The 17,717-nt window shown below is 36.4% G+C and overlaps 1 protein-coding gene across 1 annotated transcript in view; it reads right to left on the reverse strand.

Moving 5' to 3' along the window:
- KIF16B (kinesin family member 16B) overlaps positions 1–17,717 on the reverse strand; it is a 134,180-nt gene that overhangs the window by 58,749 nt on the left and 57,714 nt on the right. Inside the window, exons 19-24 of the mRNA XM_062489051.1 lie at positions 10,212–10,244; positions 9,831–9,884; positions 7,127–8,482; positions 2,892–3,050; positions 1,953–2,058; positions 1,366–1,416 (exon numbers count right to left, since the gene is read on the reverse strand). Coding sequence (XP_062345035.1) covers positions 1,366–1,416; positions 1,953–2,058; positions 2,892–3,050; positions 7,127–8,482; positions 9,831–9,884; positions 10,212–10,244 — 1,759 coding nt within the window. The remainder of the gene's footprint in view (positions 1–1,365; positions 1,417–1,952; positions 2,059–2,891; positions 3,051–7,126; positions 8,483–9,830; positions 9,885–10,211; positions 10,245–17,717) is intronic.

Genomic DNA, 17,717 nt, shown 5'->3' on the forward strand with positions numbered 1-17,717 from the left:
AGAAGTAATTATTTTATAATCAAAATGATTGACGTTTTCAACCTTGTGGAGCGAATAAGCGACATTAATAAAGTCAGAACTATGTAAAGAAGTAGATAAAACATTCTGATATGGAACATTCTTACTCTTTAAAGTATTAGTACTTTTAGAATCAATTGAACTACTTTTCATGTCACATTTCAAGCAAAGCTCTCCTGCTGTGAGTTACTCCTTTCATTCTGAAATGCCTTCTCTGATGTACAACGGAAGGAGAGTCTTCCGGAACTGGAAAATAAATCCAGCATCTCCATATATGCCTTCTGTCTCTTACGGTCTCTTATTCCTGCATTTTCTCCACACAACTAAGAAGCACAATTGCTCTCTTTAGACAGAAATGGAAAACCACAGTGTGGCTGCCACTGTTGACTTTTCTGTTAAAAATTCCAAAATAATAAAATAAAATGTCTTTGTAAAATCTTCTGACCTGAACATTTCTTAAACTGAGGATTAATTTTGATCAGATTTATATGATCATTCAAAATTGGTACACACCCTCTCTCTTGAAAATCCAACAGAAGCGATTGATATCTGATTAAGGAACAGGTGTCCTTTTCAACCCATCCTTGCTTTTTGTTTGTACAGTATCCATTTCAGTTGGTTTATATTTGCTTTACTCCAAACCCCCAGGAAAGTCAGCAGGCAATGCAGAAACTTAGAACCCCTTAATTTTTTTTCCACACATGCACAAAAACATAATCCCATAGTAGCCAAGAGAGTCCAACACAACTGAAAAACAACAGTGTAAAAGTCAAAAAAGTACAAATTCAAGGTGTTCAGCCCTCATATTGTTACAGTTTAAATCCATGAAGGTATTTAGCATTTACCCACCAAGACAATAACTGTGCTTCAAGCAGGAGTTAGACAACTAAATATGGTGGGAAGGGTCTAAGCCTCAGTTTAAAAATACATAAATACATGTACGAAACCTTCAGGACAAACACAGCCCGCCTGGTTCTCATTGCTAACTTATAGACACCCTTAAAGCAGTTCATTGTGACTCAAAAACGTTATGTGTATTCTGAATTCAGACAATCATTAAGTGTTCATTAAATGATTTTTATCCTCTATAAATAATGAAAGGGATACCCTTTCAAATTAAGAATCATTCCAAAACAATGAAGAAACCTTTCAAACAAGGAAAACTTAGGTCCAATCTGAAACAAAATCACTTTGATTCCAGCTGATAAGATGCACCACCATCTCTGTTAGCCATTAATCTTGCTGTGAATTCAAAATTCTAATTATGCAGCTAAACATTATGAAATTTAATTACAGGGCATACCATAATTTAAGACAATCATTTCATTTTGACAAATTATGACCTACCTCATACTTCAACTTGCGCTGCATAGTGCTGTTATTATGCCTCTCATTATCCTAAGGACAAAAAAAAGGTACAGGAGGTTATTAAAAAGTGTCTTTCTTGCAAAAGTTAATTTAAAAGTATTCAGAGGAAGAGACATTCTTTACAATAGACAAAAATATCAATCTATTTTTATTAAACCACTATCTTAGAAGTCAACAAACCTACTCTTTGGATGAATTAAATCACCAGTTTTTGAATAAGCATTTGTCTGCAAGTATGAAATTCCACTCAGAAGAACATTAATTTTCATCAATTAAATTTTTTCTGACATAAAATGAAGATTTTATTTTATCTGCAAACTTCTTACTGCCATTTACACACTCTTTTCTGCCAACCCCCACCCCACCAAAATACAACATAAAAATATCACTGGAAATAAAAAGATTACTAAAATTTAAAAACTGAAATCATACTTCATTTATAGTTTACATTTTTTGGTAAACTAAAAGTAAGTAAACACAGGAAAACATGAAAATTACTGAACAACAAAACTAAATCAGTGGTTAGACTCATGGAAGGTCAGGATGTCCCACTCATTTCTGCTCACCTTGAAATTTTCTGTAGACCAGGACGCACTAACACGATTATCCTCAGCTTTATGATGAATATTCTGGAGCCTTCTCTGCACTTCTTGTTCAATAAAGGCATTTATCCTTTAAGACACAGAAAAGTGTGTGTATGTATGGAAAAGTAACGTATTTTTACATAAAAATCAAAACAGACTAAAAGGCTCTTTGAAATGCTTTTAACCCTAAGTACTGCACAGCTCTTAATCTGCAGGCTTAATGTTAGAGCAGTTTTATCCCTCTTTAAGGAAGGAACACTGACTTCTGAATGTCAGTCTGACATGCAAAGGTTAAAAATTTGTTATTAATTAAACAAATTACTAGACCACAGGTTCAGCCATGGCTATGAGTGCAGCTCTACACACCAGAGGCAGTGAGGGCACAAGTGATGAAGAAGGAAGAAGGTGGGGTTTGCATCTTGAGTAACTTAACAGTTTGCCTTCACTGCTGCTGTAATATCAGCAACTTGGGTTAGCAGAGGTTTGGTCTTCAAACAAATGGGATGTTCCAAGATCTGATACTAACAACAGCTATGTGTAAATATAATGAGAGCAGAGATTAAAGACTTTAGTGATGCCAGGCAGCTGTCCTATTAAAAAATGTTTAAGACAATTAAATTTACTTTGTTGCCTTAAGCATATGTGAAGCAAAACCATACAGTCAAGTAATTGTAAACTCAAAAACTATTTAAATATCTTCCAGCATACCGTTTCCCAACTCTGTATTCTAAAACAAACTGCACAGGAGCAACAGGAGAAGCTACTGGTTACTTACAATATACATAAATTTTATTTCCAGACAAGTCTTCCAGTACAATCACAGTATTTAAATCAAATCGAACTCTGGCTGAATGGTCTTTCAAAATATTTCTTTTCTAAAGATATTGTTTGCATTCCGTTTCAGGAATGTAAATCACCTACCTATCATCAACCAGTGGGGCAGCAGGTGGCTGTGGCTTTGTTGGGCTGGCAGGAGAACTGCTATGGGAGAGTCTCTCACCTAATATTCCATGGTTTCCTGTCAGAGCTCCATCGCCCTCATATATTTTTTGCTTCAGCTGCTGGATTTCCTGATCCAGGCTATAAAGATATCGTAACATGTAATTTGCTTGGGTTTAGAGTTGATTAGCATAGTTACGACAGGAAGCAATGTGCCCTGGTATACATTACGTAAGATTATAGATACTAATACTTATGAAGGTTTAAAAAAATCATAATTCTTCTTTAAGCATATTTAGATAGGAAAATAGAGACAGCTCAAAACCACATTCCAAGAGTAGTATTAAGTCAAATAAAATAACTTCAATAACTTCCATCACAAGAGGCACTGAAATCTGTACATTAAATATTAACTCCCAAGACCTAACCTATTAGAATCACTTGAATAAATTCTCATTTTTACAGAACTCTATCAATGACCTCAGATATTATCTTCCAGTGTGAAAGTAAATGAAGAAACAAAAAGGCAAACATTAAAAACTCAAAATACAGTACTAATTAAAAAAAAAGTTAAAACATTGATTGATGTGGCAAAACTTCTCTGTAAGAAAATCTTCAAACTGTGTACTACACATGTACACATGTCCAATTGCTCCAGTTTTCCTTCTGAAAATTTGTTTACAAAATAAACATACAGTACTTACTGTATATATATATATAGGTAAGAAATCATCTTTTGAAACCTCCTTGCTTTCATTAACAAATAAACTCAATTCCTCCCAGATTTATGCACAGAATACAATATGCAAAATTGGCTACTGTGTTTCTGACTAAAAATGCCTGAGGCATTTTGTACGAAATAAGAAGCACTCATTGCACTATTCATCATACTACAACAAAGTAATCTGCAGAACACCCTTTTCACTTGTAAAGTAGCTGAGATTAGATTAGTAACACAGTAATAATCTTCCCAATTTTCATTAAAATTCTTTGTCTCTAAAAAAATTTTTTCTAGAGATTACTTAGAAATCAAATATGAAAAGAAAATAAATTCTTGCAAAAACAGGACAAACTACGCAAAGCTTGGATTCTACAACTTCTGCTACAATTGAACATACCTAAGTTGAAGCACAATTCTATATTCCATCCTGGGGATTAAATGAGAAAATTAGAGAGATGATGAATGCTGAGGCTTAGGCTGAACTGTTACTTCAGTTTTAGAGCGCTGTTTACAGCACTGCCAGAAGCCACCTATTTCTTTTGATTAGCAGCAAAACAATCTTGTGTCCTGAGGGTAAGTGGATGAAAGATGGCTGATGTATATAAGAAAGCGTTTGCATCCACAGAAAATCAATTTAACTACAGAAATCAGATTTACATTAAAGGAACAAAGCTTAGCTCTTGGTTTGTAAACATCCTACTATGAGAAGATAATTACTAATATAGCTACAAACTTAGTCAGCCTTGTGATGCACCCACCAGTAAGAAGACTGAACTGTGCCCTGCCACTTGCCTCAAAGATGGCTCTAAAGTTGCTTTATATTCATTCTAGTGCTCCAAACCTCTGCCAGTAAATCCAAAACGTATGTATATATCTCAGTTTAAGTTGACCTCAAAATATCATTTTGGAGGTCATCCCTGTTGTCTTGGGTGATTCATAATAATATAGGATCCCATAATTATCTGTGGCCAAAAACTGTTATTGTATCTTTAAGATCCTCAAGCTGCAGACCTTGAGTGTCTGGTGGGATCACAGAGTGGGGTGGTGCAGGCCTTTTAAAAAGCTCCCCACCTAAGATTTTTTCACAGCATGGTATTTGCGTTACTGGTTGCTTGGTGTTTGCTTAGGCAAAGCCTCTTCTTTCCTTTTTGGTTTGTTTTTTTCTCAGATCAGAGAAACCATAGTAGCAATGTTTGAGCTGCCTTGAGAATAAATTCTGCAGCCGCTGGTCAAAAAACCAGTGGCTTCAGTCCAGCTGCCATGCCTGCTCTACTGTGCCTTGCTGTGGGGAAGGAAGCTCTTCATGCGCTGCTGGTACTGCCCTGTGAGGCTCCTGCCTTCCTGAGACAGATCCGACATCGTCTTGTCACTGTGTCTGGCAGAGCTGGAAGCCTTCCCAACAGGCCTGTGTTGGGAGCGGGCATTTTCTGACATTTCGGGTCTTTGTTTCAGTGGGGTGGTGAGGTCTAGCAGTTTGATATCTAGCAGGTATTTATTTCCCCCCCCCCACACACACACCCACCTATTGGCATTCTTTTTCTTCATAAACTGTTGCCTTTTCACTTTCTATTAGTATTATTTTCTTATTGGTGGAAAGGGGTTGTTGGAACTCTTAAAGGAGATAACTAATTCCAGAGCATTCTCCTTTAAATTATCTCAAACCAAGACACCTGTAGGTGAAGTATTTTGAGCTTTCATATGATTCAAGCAAATAAAAACATTGCACCTAGTTATGACAGACTTACACTTGCATAGCACTTCAAATGAATATTGCATTTAAACATTTTCAGAGAGTTAACACTGATCTCTGAACCTAAGCAGATAATTACATAATGGGATCTAGATAAACAATAAAATACATATATAATTCATATGCTTACTATGGCATCATATACTTTGAAATGTAAATTCAAACACAAGAGCAGCAAGTACCCTGAAATGTTTAACATACTCTCATGTATCTTTAGATCTTTCTCTTGCCTCAATGCTCACAAAAATATACTGAATTGAATTATTCAGGCCCATGGGCTATTAGAAGTTTTATTTAGCCTGTGCAAGAGGAATTTGAAGTAAACAAGGAAAAAAAAAACAATTTTAGAAAAGAGAAAAAAAAAAGAGATCTTCCTACTTCCTTAGTATCTTCTCCAAACCTCAGTTTTCTGGCTGACAACATATTTTTTCACTTATCACACAAGCCTACTTTTGTGGAAAAAATATAAACAACTCCAGTTGTTTATAGCTCACTTTAGTCAAGTGAGATGCTTAGTGCAGAAAATGAGATTTTACGTTCATGACAATTATGAAAAATAATGGAAATATATACACAAAATGATGAATCAGTATTGAAAATGCTTAACTAAAATCCAAACAATGTAGCTATAAATGTTGAAAAAGTGCCCTCTACACAGTCTATATAAAGCAACTCTTCTGATAATGCTTTAAAAGGAACAGAACACAGAAGAGCTCTCCAATTTGGCTACAGTCAAGTTTCTTCTTTTAGGTGGTTTTTCCACATCTGTTTGAAGGGCTTATAAAAATATTCACATAAATGAGTGAAATACTTAAAAAATAGATGACAAATGCTACCTCAAGAAAAAAACACCTCATTTTTTCACTGACACTCACAGGTTTTAAAGCTCCAGTATAAGCAAATGAGGTAGCACATTTGAAAATGGCAATTCTGTACTTTTTCCATACTGTAGGGATTGAGCACATTAATCTTAGTGACCTTTCTCTCAGGTCAAAAAAACTCCAAAAGATTTCTTATTCTTCTTCTTCCACAAAGAAAGATCCTTCCTCACCTGACTGACTTTTCTCTGAGCCTCCCATACTTTGGCTAAATGTTATGCTACAAGATATATTGAGTATAACCCAACATTGCTTCTTTGCCTACAAGGGATTGTCATCACACTAGGCAGTATTAAAGCCTCTCTATATTTTCCAATAAGCTTAAAAAGCAACATCTAATATTACATGGATATGTGGCTAGATTATTTTTACTTAGCCTTGAAACCAGGGCTATTAAAGAATTAAACATTTACCCCCATTTACTTTTAATACCAGAAGGGTTCAGTTGAGAGAAACAGTTGGCAGGTTTACTGTCCAAATCTTGAACAAACATCTAACTTGTTACTAATAAAGGGAAAAAAAAGTTATACAGAAAGAATTTAAGAGATAAAAGTTGTTAGATGGTACATTTGCTGTAAGGGCAGAACACAAAGATGTCTGAGCTTTCTACACAGATAAAACAATCAAAGTATTGTAATAGCTAATGCAAATAATATCCTGCTGAGGATGGGATAAGTATCCAAACATACCAGAACTTAATAAGTGAGCAAGAATCCTTTAAAAAGCAGTAGAGTTTCAAATCTGAATAAAGTACTTGAAATTCATGAAGAAACTCAAGAGAACAAGTTGCGTTCTCAACATCCAAGGTATAAAATTATTCCCGTTTGGTGGACAGGTTCTGATAAATGGAAGATATTACAGCACTCACCGTTCTCGGTCTTGTTCCAGAGCTTTCTGTTCAGCTTCCAAACTTGCCTGCAGCCCTGCCTGTTCACCACAGTTATCATTCAAGGTGGCCAGCTTCTGTTTCTGCTCTTCAATTTCAAAGTCTATGGTGGAACGATGCTGCAAAGCAGAATGCCTCCTTTCTAACCTAGCAACAGCCTGCTCCAGTGCCTCTCTCTGCTGCTTTTCCTTTGATTCAAGGATTTCTTTTTCCTTTTTCCGAACCTTTCCTTCCTGCCGGGCTACATTGGCTGTGAATTCAAAGGTTTCTTGAAGCTGCTGCAGCTGATTTGTGCTAGTCCTATACTGGGCAAGTTGCTCTTCTTTTTCTTCTATTTCTTTCTCTATTTGATAGAGTGTATTGTCTAACTCTAACAAGCCCCTATCGAGGACTTCAGAAGCTCTTTGTTTTTCCTCCAGCAGAGCTGGCAAATGATTACTCTTCAGGTACTCAAGCTGGCGTACTTTAGATTGGAGCCTGTATTCCACTGGTTTTATCTCGTCAACTTCTTCAGCCTTGCGTATGAGATCCATAAAGTTTTCATCATCTCTCTTGAGATTTAAATGTTGTTCATGTGCAAATTTTAAGTCCTTCAGAGCTCTCTTTTCATCTGCTATTTCCTTTTCTAAGTGATCCATTTGTTGAATTAAATCTTTTTCCAAAATAGCCAACTGTTCCAGCTGTTTCCTTTTAAATTCTACAAAATCATGCTGTGCTTTTTCCAACTCTTCATGGTTTTCATCACCTTCAGATCGGGCTTCCTTGACTTTCAAAAGAGATTCTCTGATCTCTTCAAGATCTCTTCTCTCTTCTTCTACTCTTTGCACATCCCCTCTCTTCAGGAGCTCTATCATGACCTGCTTCTCTCGAAGCTGTTCCTCTAAGTGAGCCACCAGCATCACCTGTTCTCTTTCCTGTTCTTCAAGTCTCTTTTTCTCTGATTCCAGCTTAAGATACTGCTCATCTTTTTCCTTTTTTAGTTTTTCTAGTTCATGAAAAATCTGCATTTTCTCTACTTTTTCATTGTGATTCAGTTCTTGTAGTCGCTGCAACTCCTCTTTGACCTGGGCAAAAATTTCTTCCTGCTGCTTTTTCTTTTGAAGCTCTATCTCCTGTTGTTCCCGTAATCTCTCTTCTTCAAATTTTTCTTTTTCAGCCAGCAAATCTTTTAACCTGCTTTCAATGTGAACACTTCTTCGTTTCAGACTCTCCTCCTGTTTTTGTATTTGCAGCTGAACTATTTCTGTCTCTTTCCGCTGTGACTCTACTTCTTGCTGCATTCTTACAAGTTCTGCTTTGTCAGATTTTTGTTTTTCTTCCATCTCTTCTATTTGTTTCCTACAGTAAAACATTTACAAGAAGTTAAAAGCCTTGGATTAAGATTTTCTACTATATGCAACTTTTTTTTTTTTCAATAGTTTTGTTTCGTTACAGGTTAAGATCCTTCATTGCTTGGAAATGACTCAATGCATCACAAATCAAAAAGATATTCATAGAGTCTGTGTCAGTATAAAAAGCTGTGGATATATAAATTATAGGAAGACATGTTATATAACACTTATATTATTAAAAAATTAGACTGCATTAGTTCAATCAAATCCAATAAAAATATTAAGAGAACATATCCATGCACACAGTGCAGAGTAAATACGTAATTTTTTTACATATATTCTCATGCACAAAAACTTGTACAGAAGGAGTTGATTAGCAAATTACACATCACCACATTTAAGCCAACAGATGAATTAAAGTAATATTTTCACTTGAGGTAACTCCAGTTCAATTACTGATAAACAGCATTACAAGATTTAAGACAAACTATTATGTCCTGCGTAATCTCTCTTACTTGAGGGTTACCATTATCCCCATAATACAAGCACATACAACCTGCAAGTTGACTGGTTATTTTGCCAGAAGTCAAAAGAACTAAAGTACAAGCAAATCAACTTCTGCATAATCTGAATTCAAATTCCATCAACATAACAAAAAAGGATAAATACCAGTTGCACTGTTGCAACTATGTTGCATTAGTTGCTGAATAGTATCTTCAGTGCTTCAGAGCTTCAGGATTTGTCTGAGTTTATTTCACTTAGTTCAATTGCATAAAGAGCTCTATCAAAATGGAGCACACCATCTAAAGCTGAGAATGCAGAAATGTTTACAGCCTGTGAATCTAATCAGTGCTGAGATGTGTAGCAAGGCACTGCTATCACTTCCACAGTCTTAGCAGGTATGATGAGGCAAAAACATCGACTCAGTTTGGCAGCTAATAACAATGCTTTCTTTTGTATTCCACATCAACTTCCACATAATCTTCTGAAAAGCATGATTAGTTTGTCCATTGCACACCACAGTTTGATGTAAGAGAAGCAGATTGTAACATGTGAGTTTCTCCTATCATGATTCAATCCAAAACCAAATAACCACAAAAAAGAGATATTAATTAAGAATGTAATTTGCCATCTTTTAAAGTAAAACCATGAAAATTAAGAGCAAGGGTAATATATTGTATCTGTACAATCTATTCAGAGTTTCTCTGCTAAATATCAGTTAGTTCAAATTCAGCTCTTCAGGATCATTTGCTTGCTGAATAACACTGTGATTCCAAATTCATGATTTAAAATAGTCTATACCTTGTATATATAGACATACATGCACACATAAATACCATGAAGAGCAATCTTACCTTTTACTTTCTAATTTTTCAAGCTCCTCTCGTTGCTGTCTCTCAAATTCTAACCTGATTTAAAAAAAAATACAGAATACAGCAAAAAGTTTGTTTTCCAAGTATCACAAAAATAGGAAGACATGATGCAATTTTATGTCTGTTTCAATGACAATGATACAAATGAAGTTTTGTAAGACTACTCTCTACAAGAACAGAAAATAGTTCCTTCATTAAGGTTACAAATTAGGTATCATGCTGACATGAATATAAATAGAAAAAAAAAAATTTCTGGGGAAAAAGTATTTAAAAAGTACAAGACATATAGATGATTAGCACAGCCTCTGTGAGTTAATTACATGCAGACATGGCAATCAATAAATAGAAATTTAATTTCTCTACCTTAGACAGATCGGTCCTTTTACAGGGAAAAGACTGCCATGGGAGGCAGTGAGAAATAGAGTGATCAATTGAGAAAGGAATTGATAGAAAAAAACATATTAGCAGTACAGAATACTTTAAAATCAACAATACTTTGTTTTATTGGAGGTTAAATTGGTTAGATTTGTAGAACACTTTTCACATTACATCTCAGAAGAAGAATTCAAATAATTATTCTTTCTAAACACATTTTTCAAATGCCAATGACAGCTAAAGTAATTCTCTTCATCCTATGGTTTATTAACGTAGCCACTGCAGAGAAGGGAAAGGGCTGCAAAATTACAGTAGTGTGTGCTAATAGTTCTGCCATTTCCTTCCAAGAAAAACAAAAAAATCCAAAATACTCCTAGGATGTAATCAGTGGGGTTGGAAAACCCCAAACAGCACAGAACACGATTCAAACCCATTCATTGAAAATATGTTGAGATTTTAATATATTTAGTTTGGCAAGGTTCTGAATAAGCACAGGGGAGCATTTTATGCAATTATTTAATATCAGCTTTTATTACAGCTGTACACAAGTATTTTTCTTATTTAAATTGGAAAGATTTATCTTTCATTTAAGGAACTTTCCAATAACAAATATTGAAAAGGCAGAAAAACCCATATACGGATTAAATTCCTCAACCAAATACACATATATTCAGCTATTTCAGGCTTGTTACAGCATAAAGATATGCAGGTTAGTGAAACCACCCATAAATACTGAAAAAGAAAAAAGGAAGACCACACCACAACTTAACTTCAAGTTTTTGATGAACTGCAGCTTAAGACATCATCACCACAATTATACAGATAGTTTTCTAAAAATAAAATTCTAAAAATAAGGAATTTTTAATATTTCTTTTTAAAGTCATAGAAATGCATATAACAAAAAGAATTTGCCCTTGGAAATATGCAAATACCAAACTAATAATCCAACGTTATAAAGCTATTGTAACAAACTGTGATTCCTGTATGTTCAAGAAGCATCTTTCTAATAGCAGCAATATGGGAGAATGACTGTTTTTCAGAAATCCCAGATTTAATTTTTCCCTATTTCTCACAAATTCATTTCAAAAAATGTCTTCTACAATCCCTAAGCAAATAGCCAATGTAGATTTATATCCAGATCCAGGCATTCAAGCTTTCATGCAATTGTCTCACCAAGACCCCATCACATTTGCATTAAACTACTTTACAGCACAAGGGCAGATGATGATAACTCAGTAATTTTAATTTGATTACAATTGCTGCAGCAGCAATGCTGCAGAAATCCACAAAGTGGATGCAAAATCCAGAGAATGATGAAAGGGAACAAGCAGCAGTCTTGGGGGTTTTCAGGAAACAAAAACTTAACCCAGTGGTTAACATGTGCTTTCAGTCCTCCTTCCCCCCTTTTTTATTTATTAAAGCTATACCTCAAAATTTCTCCCTTTGGCTGTGATCTGTTACCTGAAATTCAAAGCTTTTAGCTATCACTTCTTACCTAGGGCTTGGCTGATAAAATGCCATAATTATTTCAGTCCAACATAATATAGACCCTGGGGAATACAGTTCTGGCTTGCAGAAATGCAGGTTTCCTTTGAGTGTTATCAGATGTAGACCATCTTTGCTAAGACAGTTGGCAAAGAACAATTTGACTGTATTCCCATACTTGGTTAAACCACAATGAAAGAAAATGTTAAATCAGCTAATGTAACATGCAAAACCCAGAGCAAAACCATTTGGTATTTTGACTGTCCTATAAAACACATTATTTGGCAGATACATATTTTTATAAGCATAAAAATGGTAACTAACTTTTGATTGAGATTTAATACAAAGAAAAAGAACCATCACAGCAATCAGTCTGGTATAAAAACAGATTGGTGATTAAAAGTTCTGTGATCTTCTCTTTGAGGAATTATCCCTAAAACAGTCAAGAGTGGCATTACAACAATCAGTTTTACCTGAGACTGAAATAAAACTGGAGGTGCCCAAAAAGTTGTTGAGGAAAAAGGAGTGAAAAAAAGGTTCTTTCTTCAGCAAAAATCGTTCTTTCCCAAAGCAAAATATGGATCATTACCACCCCAGTCAACAGCCTCCAAACACAACACCGTGGTGTTTTTTATAAATGCATGTTTAATGCATTTTAGACCACTAAATACTTCTATGAAGACAAAAGCTACTGCTACCTGGAGATCCCTAAGATGGTCTGAGTTCCAAAGAAGGCTCTCCAACAATGAGGTTATTCACAGTGTCTCCATTCTCTAAGGGGCTCACATGGCAGCTTTTCTTCTGCAGAGGTAAGAATGATGCCAGTCTTCCTTAGCCGGCTGCCTATTTTCTTAATATATTTAGGAACTCACCACTTTTGAGACCTCTGGAATACTTGCTTCAAAATCATTGTGGGCTCAAAGTTATTTCAGGACAGGAAAGAATCTGGGGAGGCAGGACAGGCCTGACTGGAGTAGCGTTGCTTCTTTAAAATACTACTACAAAAAAAAATATCTCAGCATCACAAAAGAAAAAAACTAAAACCACAGAGGCTGTAACAGATCACTGTAAATTTTGCAAAGCACATATGCAAGAGTGATGTTTTCGTGTTTAGTCTATCCTAATAAAAATCTTTTTCACATAACCTCTATTCCCTTTATTCATGTGAGCACTACTGTGAATAGAAAAGGCGTATTAGCTTGAAATTTAAAAGAAACACACAGATATTAAAAACCAGAATCTACTCTTTCTTCTTTTGCAGATCTACCACAAAGGAACTTAATCTGATCAGTGTTGAATTAAACAGACACCATTTTCCTGGAAAGCGTGTCATATCCAGTCATAACAGCAGCGTAGATAAGCTGCAGAGAAAAGGGAGTCAGTTCTACTAGAACAGTACTATAGTAGCTTAATTTGAACAGCACAAAAGCACAATCTGATACTACATCTGTTTGGAAAAACTGAGTACTGGCAGGACTACAGAGATGTTACAATGCCGTTCAGTATGCCAATCAATGAGATTAATTAAAAAAATAACAACAAACCAAACCCCCCGTACTAAACTGTCAGAGACTGATGTAATTCTTGCCTCAAACATTGATACAAAGTTTTGCTCATTGTAACTAAAACTGTATAAAGCAGCTCCAATCGAAGAAGCCTCCCTGAAGATCCCTGACTGGGACTTTCCACTGTAAATTAAACCACTATGGTTAAATAAAGAGAAAACACATTCTTCAATCATCTCAGGTCTAGGACAAAACAAACAAAGCCGAAGGAGAGGAATACATCCACAAGGAAGCCAAACGCAGCAGAGTTTCTTCCCTGGCTGAGTTTGGGGTGGGAGCCCACAGCCCGCAGAAGCCAGGTTTACAGACTCCCTCCCAAAATCATGCGGGGGGGGGGGGGGGGGGGAAGGGAAGTGGTGGAAGTTTCAGGTATAACCTCTGGATAGAGGCAATGAACACCCATCCTCACTTACACAAACTAGCCCTGCGGTGGAACCCCCAACCCCAAGGCCACATCCACATGGCAGACAGCTGTGGGGATGTCATAATCCATGAAACCCACCCGCCCCCCCAAAGAGTCATTCTTGAAGCAAACTCCCCCCACCAGGGAAATGCCTGGGTTTTCCTACCTAGCCTGAGTGTATATTAACCCACTGGATTCTATGCTTTTTGGGGGACCTTCACCACCAAGAAGACCAGTTGGAAAGGATCAACAGAGCATTGCTGAGATCCATGGAGTGGCAATATTTTCCTTATTCTGTCTCTGTCAAGCTCTTTCTGTCCCCCCACCTATTTTCTATTTCTTTCATTCTCTCACTCTCTCTCTCATATTTACTATCAAATAAAAGCCATACCATTGTCACTGGCATATGGTCTCGTTTGCACCTTAATTCAAGCAGAGGCATTCCTAAGAACTTAAAAAACCACATCATTATATAAACCCATGATACAGACCCAAGACAAGGTTTCTCATCTGTAGTTTTACAGTTACAGTATCATGTAGCTAAGAAAAGGACCACAAATGAAATATTCTGCATAAATCCACATGCAAAATTCCATTTTATCCAAAGTTTATTATCTGAAGCAGTGTTCCATGACACTAGATTAAAGACAAAGACTGGGAAGAAGCAGAACAAAGAATTTTGAACATTAAACCAAAATTTTATGCAACAAGATTGCTTCCTACATATGGGAAATCAACAGACAAAAAGCCACACACAAGAAAAGACCATCCATCTGAAAACACTATTAAGGACAATGCTGGTTTTCACATGGAAAAGATACAATAAGCAAGATCCATCATGTTGCTTTCACAACTGAAGGTAATGCCTCACAGGCTCTTCTGCCACTGATTGCTAAAGATGCTGGATCTTATCAGAATCTTTATTGCAACCTACAAAAACTGCAAATTTAGCTACCTCTTTAGGTTATTAATACTGAAGCTGGAAGAAAAGGCTGAATTAACAACAGGCAGAATGCTAGTCAGCTACAAAAACTGCATAGAAAAAAATCCCAAAGGGCCAGCTATTGAATCTTGGACTGCACTGGTGGTCAGCAGTGTAACATCACGTTGAGAGAAAGTGATACTCCAATCCATTGTAGGAAAGGGTCATAGCATTGCTCCTGACAAAACTAAGAAATAAACAATCCCCAACAAACTAGATTTTGTGTAGGATAGTCTTTTCCACTCTGCACTTTTCCAGACTACAAGATCATCCACCCCACTTCCTGGGTACAATTACCCTGCCTTTGATAGTCAGAGATATGATTCATGTTTCATCTAGGCTGAACATAGTCACCAATAAGAAGAATAACCACTGTAGCACAGCACTTGCTTGGCAGTATTCTTAGCTGGAAGTAGAGAGTTTGGAATCTGTTTTATTCAAAACATATTTAATTTGCATTTATCCTAGCCCCCTGTTACACTTACAATAACACCTTCTGAACAATTATCTCTTTGTGACAACCTCTCCACACAATCAGAAAAATTTCTGTACTGTTTCAAGAAGAGATGTTAAGAAAACAGTATTAGCATCAACATAAATTTTAAATTGTCAGGGTACTCCAGCCTAAGCTGAAAAGCTGATGTTACCTAATTGCTGTCCAGAAACATGTATCAATTACAGAAGGCGCTTTCTTTTACCTGTCTTTGCAGCAGTATAAAAGCAGACATAACAGTAACATTTGAGGTTTGGAGATTTTGTAGGGTTGGGGGCTTTTTGATGGGTTTGTTTTTTTGGGTTTTTCTCTGGGGGGGAAGGGGAGACACAGGTGTTTGTTTTTTTACAATCACTGGTCTATTAGGACAACACTCACGTCCAAACAGCATGAACCATGCATATTCTTAGGCATGGTATTGATTATATGGAATGTGTCCCGGACTGCAACCAAAGCAGCATGGGTAGCGATCCAGGGGGATGGCTCTGCTTGGGTGAGACCCCACCTGGAGTGCTGTGCCCAGCTCTGGGGTCCCAGCACATCAAGGACATGGAACTGTTGAAGAAAGTCCAGTCGAGAGCTACAAAGATGCTCAGAGGGCTGGGCACCACTTCTATGCAGACAGGCTGAGAACTGGGGCTGTTCAGCCTGGACAAGAGAAGGCCCCAGGGAGAGCTCACTTCACCCTTTCAAGTACTTGATTAGGGATGGGGACAGATTTTGCAGTAGAGCTGCAAAGGGTTAAAGGTTCTACACTGAAAGAAGGTAGATTCAGAACTGATTTAAAGAAGAAGTGTTTTACAATGAAGGTGGTACAAATTAAAATTACCCAGAAAGAGGTCGATGCCTTGTGCCTGACAACATTCAAGGTCAGGCTGGATGGGGATCTGAGCAACCTGGTCTAGCTGAAGATGTTCCTGCTCATTGCAGGGGAGGTTGGAACTAGGTGACTTTTAAAGATCCATTCCTAACACATTTAGGTAAAACCTTACAAAAGAAAGGCCTAACACAATGATGGTTTAGGCCTTGTTACTCTGGCTAAGTCAATAAATTCCCATAAGAAAGGAATTGTAACAGTGAGAATCAGCTTGCATATGAACCTATTCCTGTGGGAACAGATTGTACCTGTGAGAAGAAAGACTCTAACCCATGAGAAATTGTTCCTTAACCAGGAGACAAGTATGCAAACATTGTTAGAGAAGAATATTTTGATGGACATGTACACTAACCATTACCAACCAGTGAACTGAGTTGCAATGAATTGCTGACCAATTGGAATTAAAATCAGTGCCTTCTGATAACCATATAAACATGAGCTGTGTGCAACAAAGATTCAGAATGATGCACAAAGAAACAGGTGTCTCTATTTCTACTGCGACACCTTCCAACCCAAATGATTCTATGATTCAGAAGCTTCCTCACTTAGAAAAACAAATGCACATTACAGCAAGTACAGAACAACTTCAGATAATTTTATTGCTCACAAACAAGAGACCTGACCTTCCTTATACATTATGAGCCTTAAGCAAAATCCTTTCTTGTGTTCAAATTAAGCAGGAAAAAATATCTATTCCTCCAGGATAGTTCACAAATATTAACTGAATGCAGACTAGTGGGAGAATATTACTAATTAACCCTCTGCTTATAGTTTTTAGTTTAATAAAACACAAGCATAAATGGTTCAGGAATTTTGTGAGTATTGCACCTAATCTTATTCTCAATTTCAAGAGCAAGAGTACTCTCACAATCACACCCAAGAAAGGAAAATTCACAAGAAGTGTTAAATGGGAAAAATGGCACTGTTTCAAAAAATTGCTGCATACATTGACAATCTAATATTATCCATACTGTTTGTTTTTCAGAAAAGTAAGGCAAGAAGCAAACTGAAAAGGAAAAAAAATAAGAACTTGCAATCTACTCCATCAGAGACAATCAAGTAACTCTGCAGATTCTCTTTTTTATTTTATTAGTAAGTAGGTTTTACAGGAAAAATCTTTTCTGTAAAACAGGGATTTGGTAATATCTGAAGACAATTAGGCTGCTTCAGCTGGGAAACAATTTTTATAGCACACCTTCAACTGGGCCTTGTCTAAGCCATTATATTTTGCTGTAAATCTGAGAGACCAGTGAGGCAATGGCAAAACAATCTGTCCTACTCTATAGTGACTGCAAAGTTAAGGACAGTACTATCCAGTATAATGCAAGTATTCATAACAATATTATAGCACAAAAACATTATCAGTCAGGGAAAAGCCCAGGATAGCTCACCAATAACCAAAGGTAACAACAGCCAGGAACTTTCCCCAGCTCACAGAAAACATAACACTAGCAACTGTCATTGAAAGTTTTTAGATTCAATTATCTGAAAAGCTGAAGAAATAGAAAAGCATACTTATACTAAGCTTTTTAAAATCTTCTTTATCATCCCTGTCTGAAAACAGAATGCAATTTATTAGCAACCAGTTCACCATCTTGAGATTTTTATAAGTAGCTCAGTAGCAAGAGTAACAGTCACATTTGAAGCAGAGTAATTAAACATACTACCTGTATTTCAGACATTGTTTAT

This window comes from Cinclus cinclus, chromosome 3 (assembly GCF_963662255.1).
Source record: "Cinclus cinclus chromosome 3, bCinCin1.1, whole genome shotgun sequence".
In the NCBI taxonomy this organism is placed as follows: Eukaryota; Metazoa; Chordata; class Aves; order Passeriformes; family Cinclidae; genus Cinclus; species Cinclus cinclus.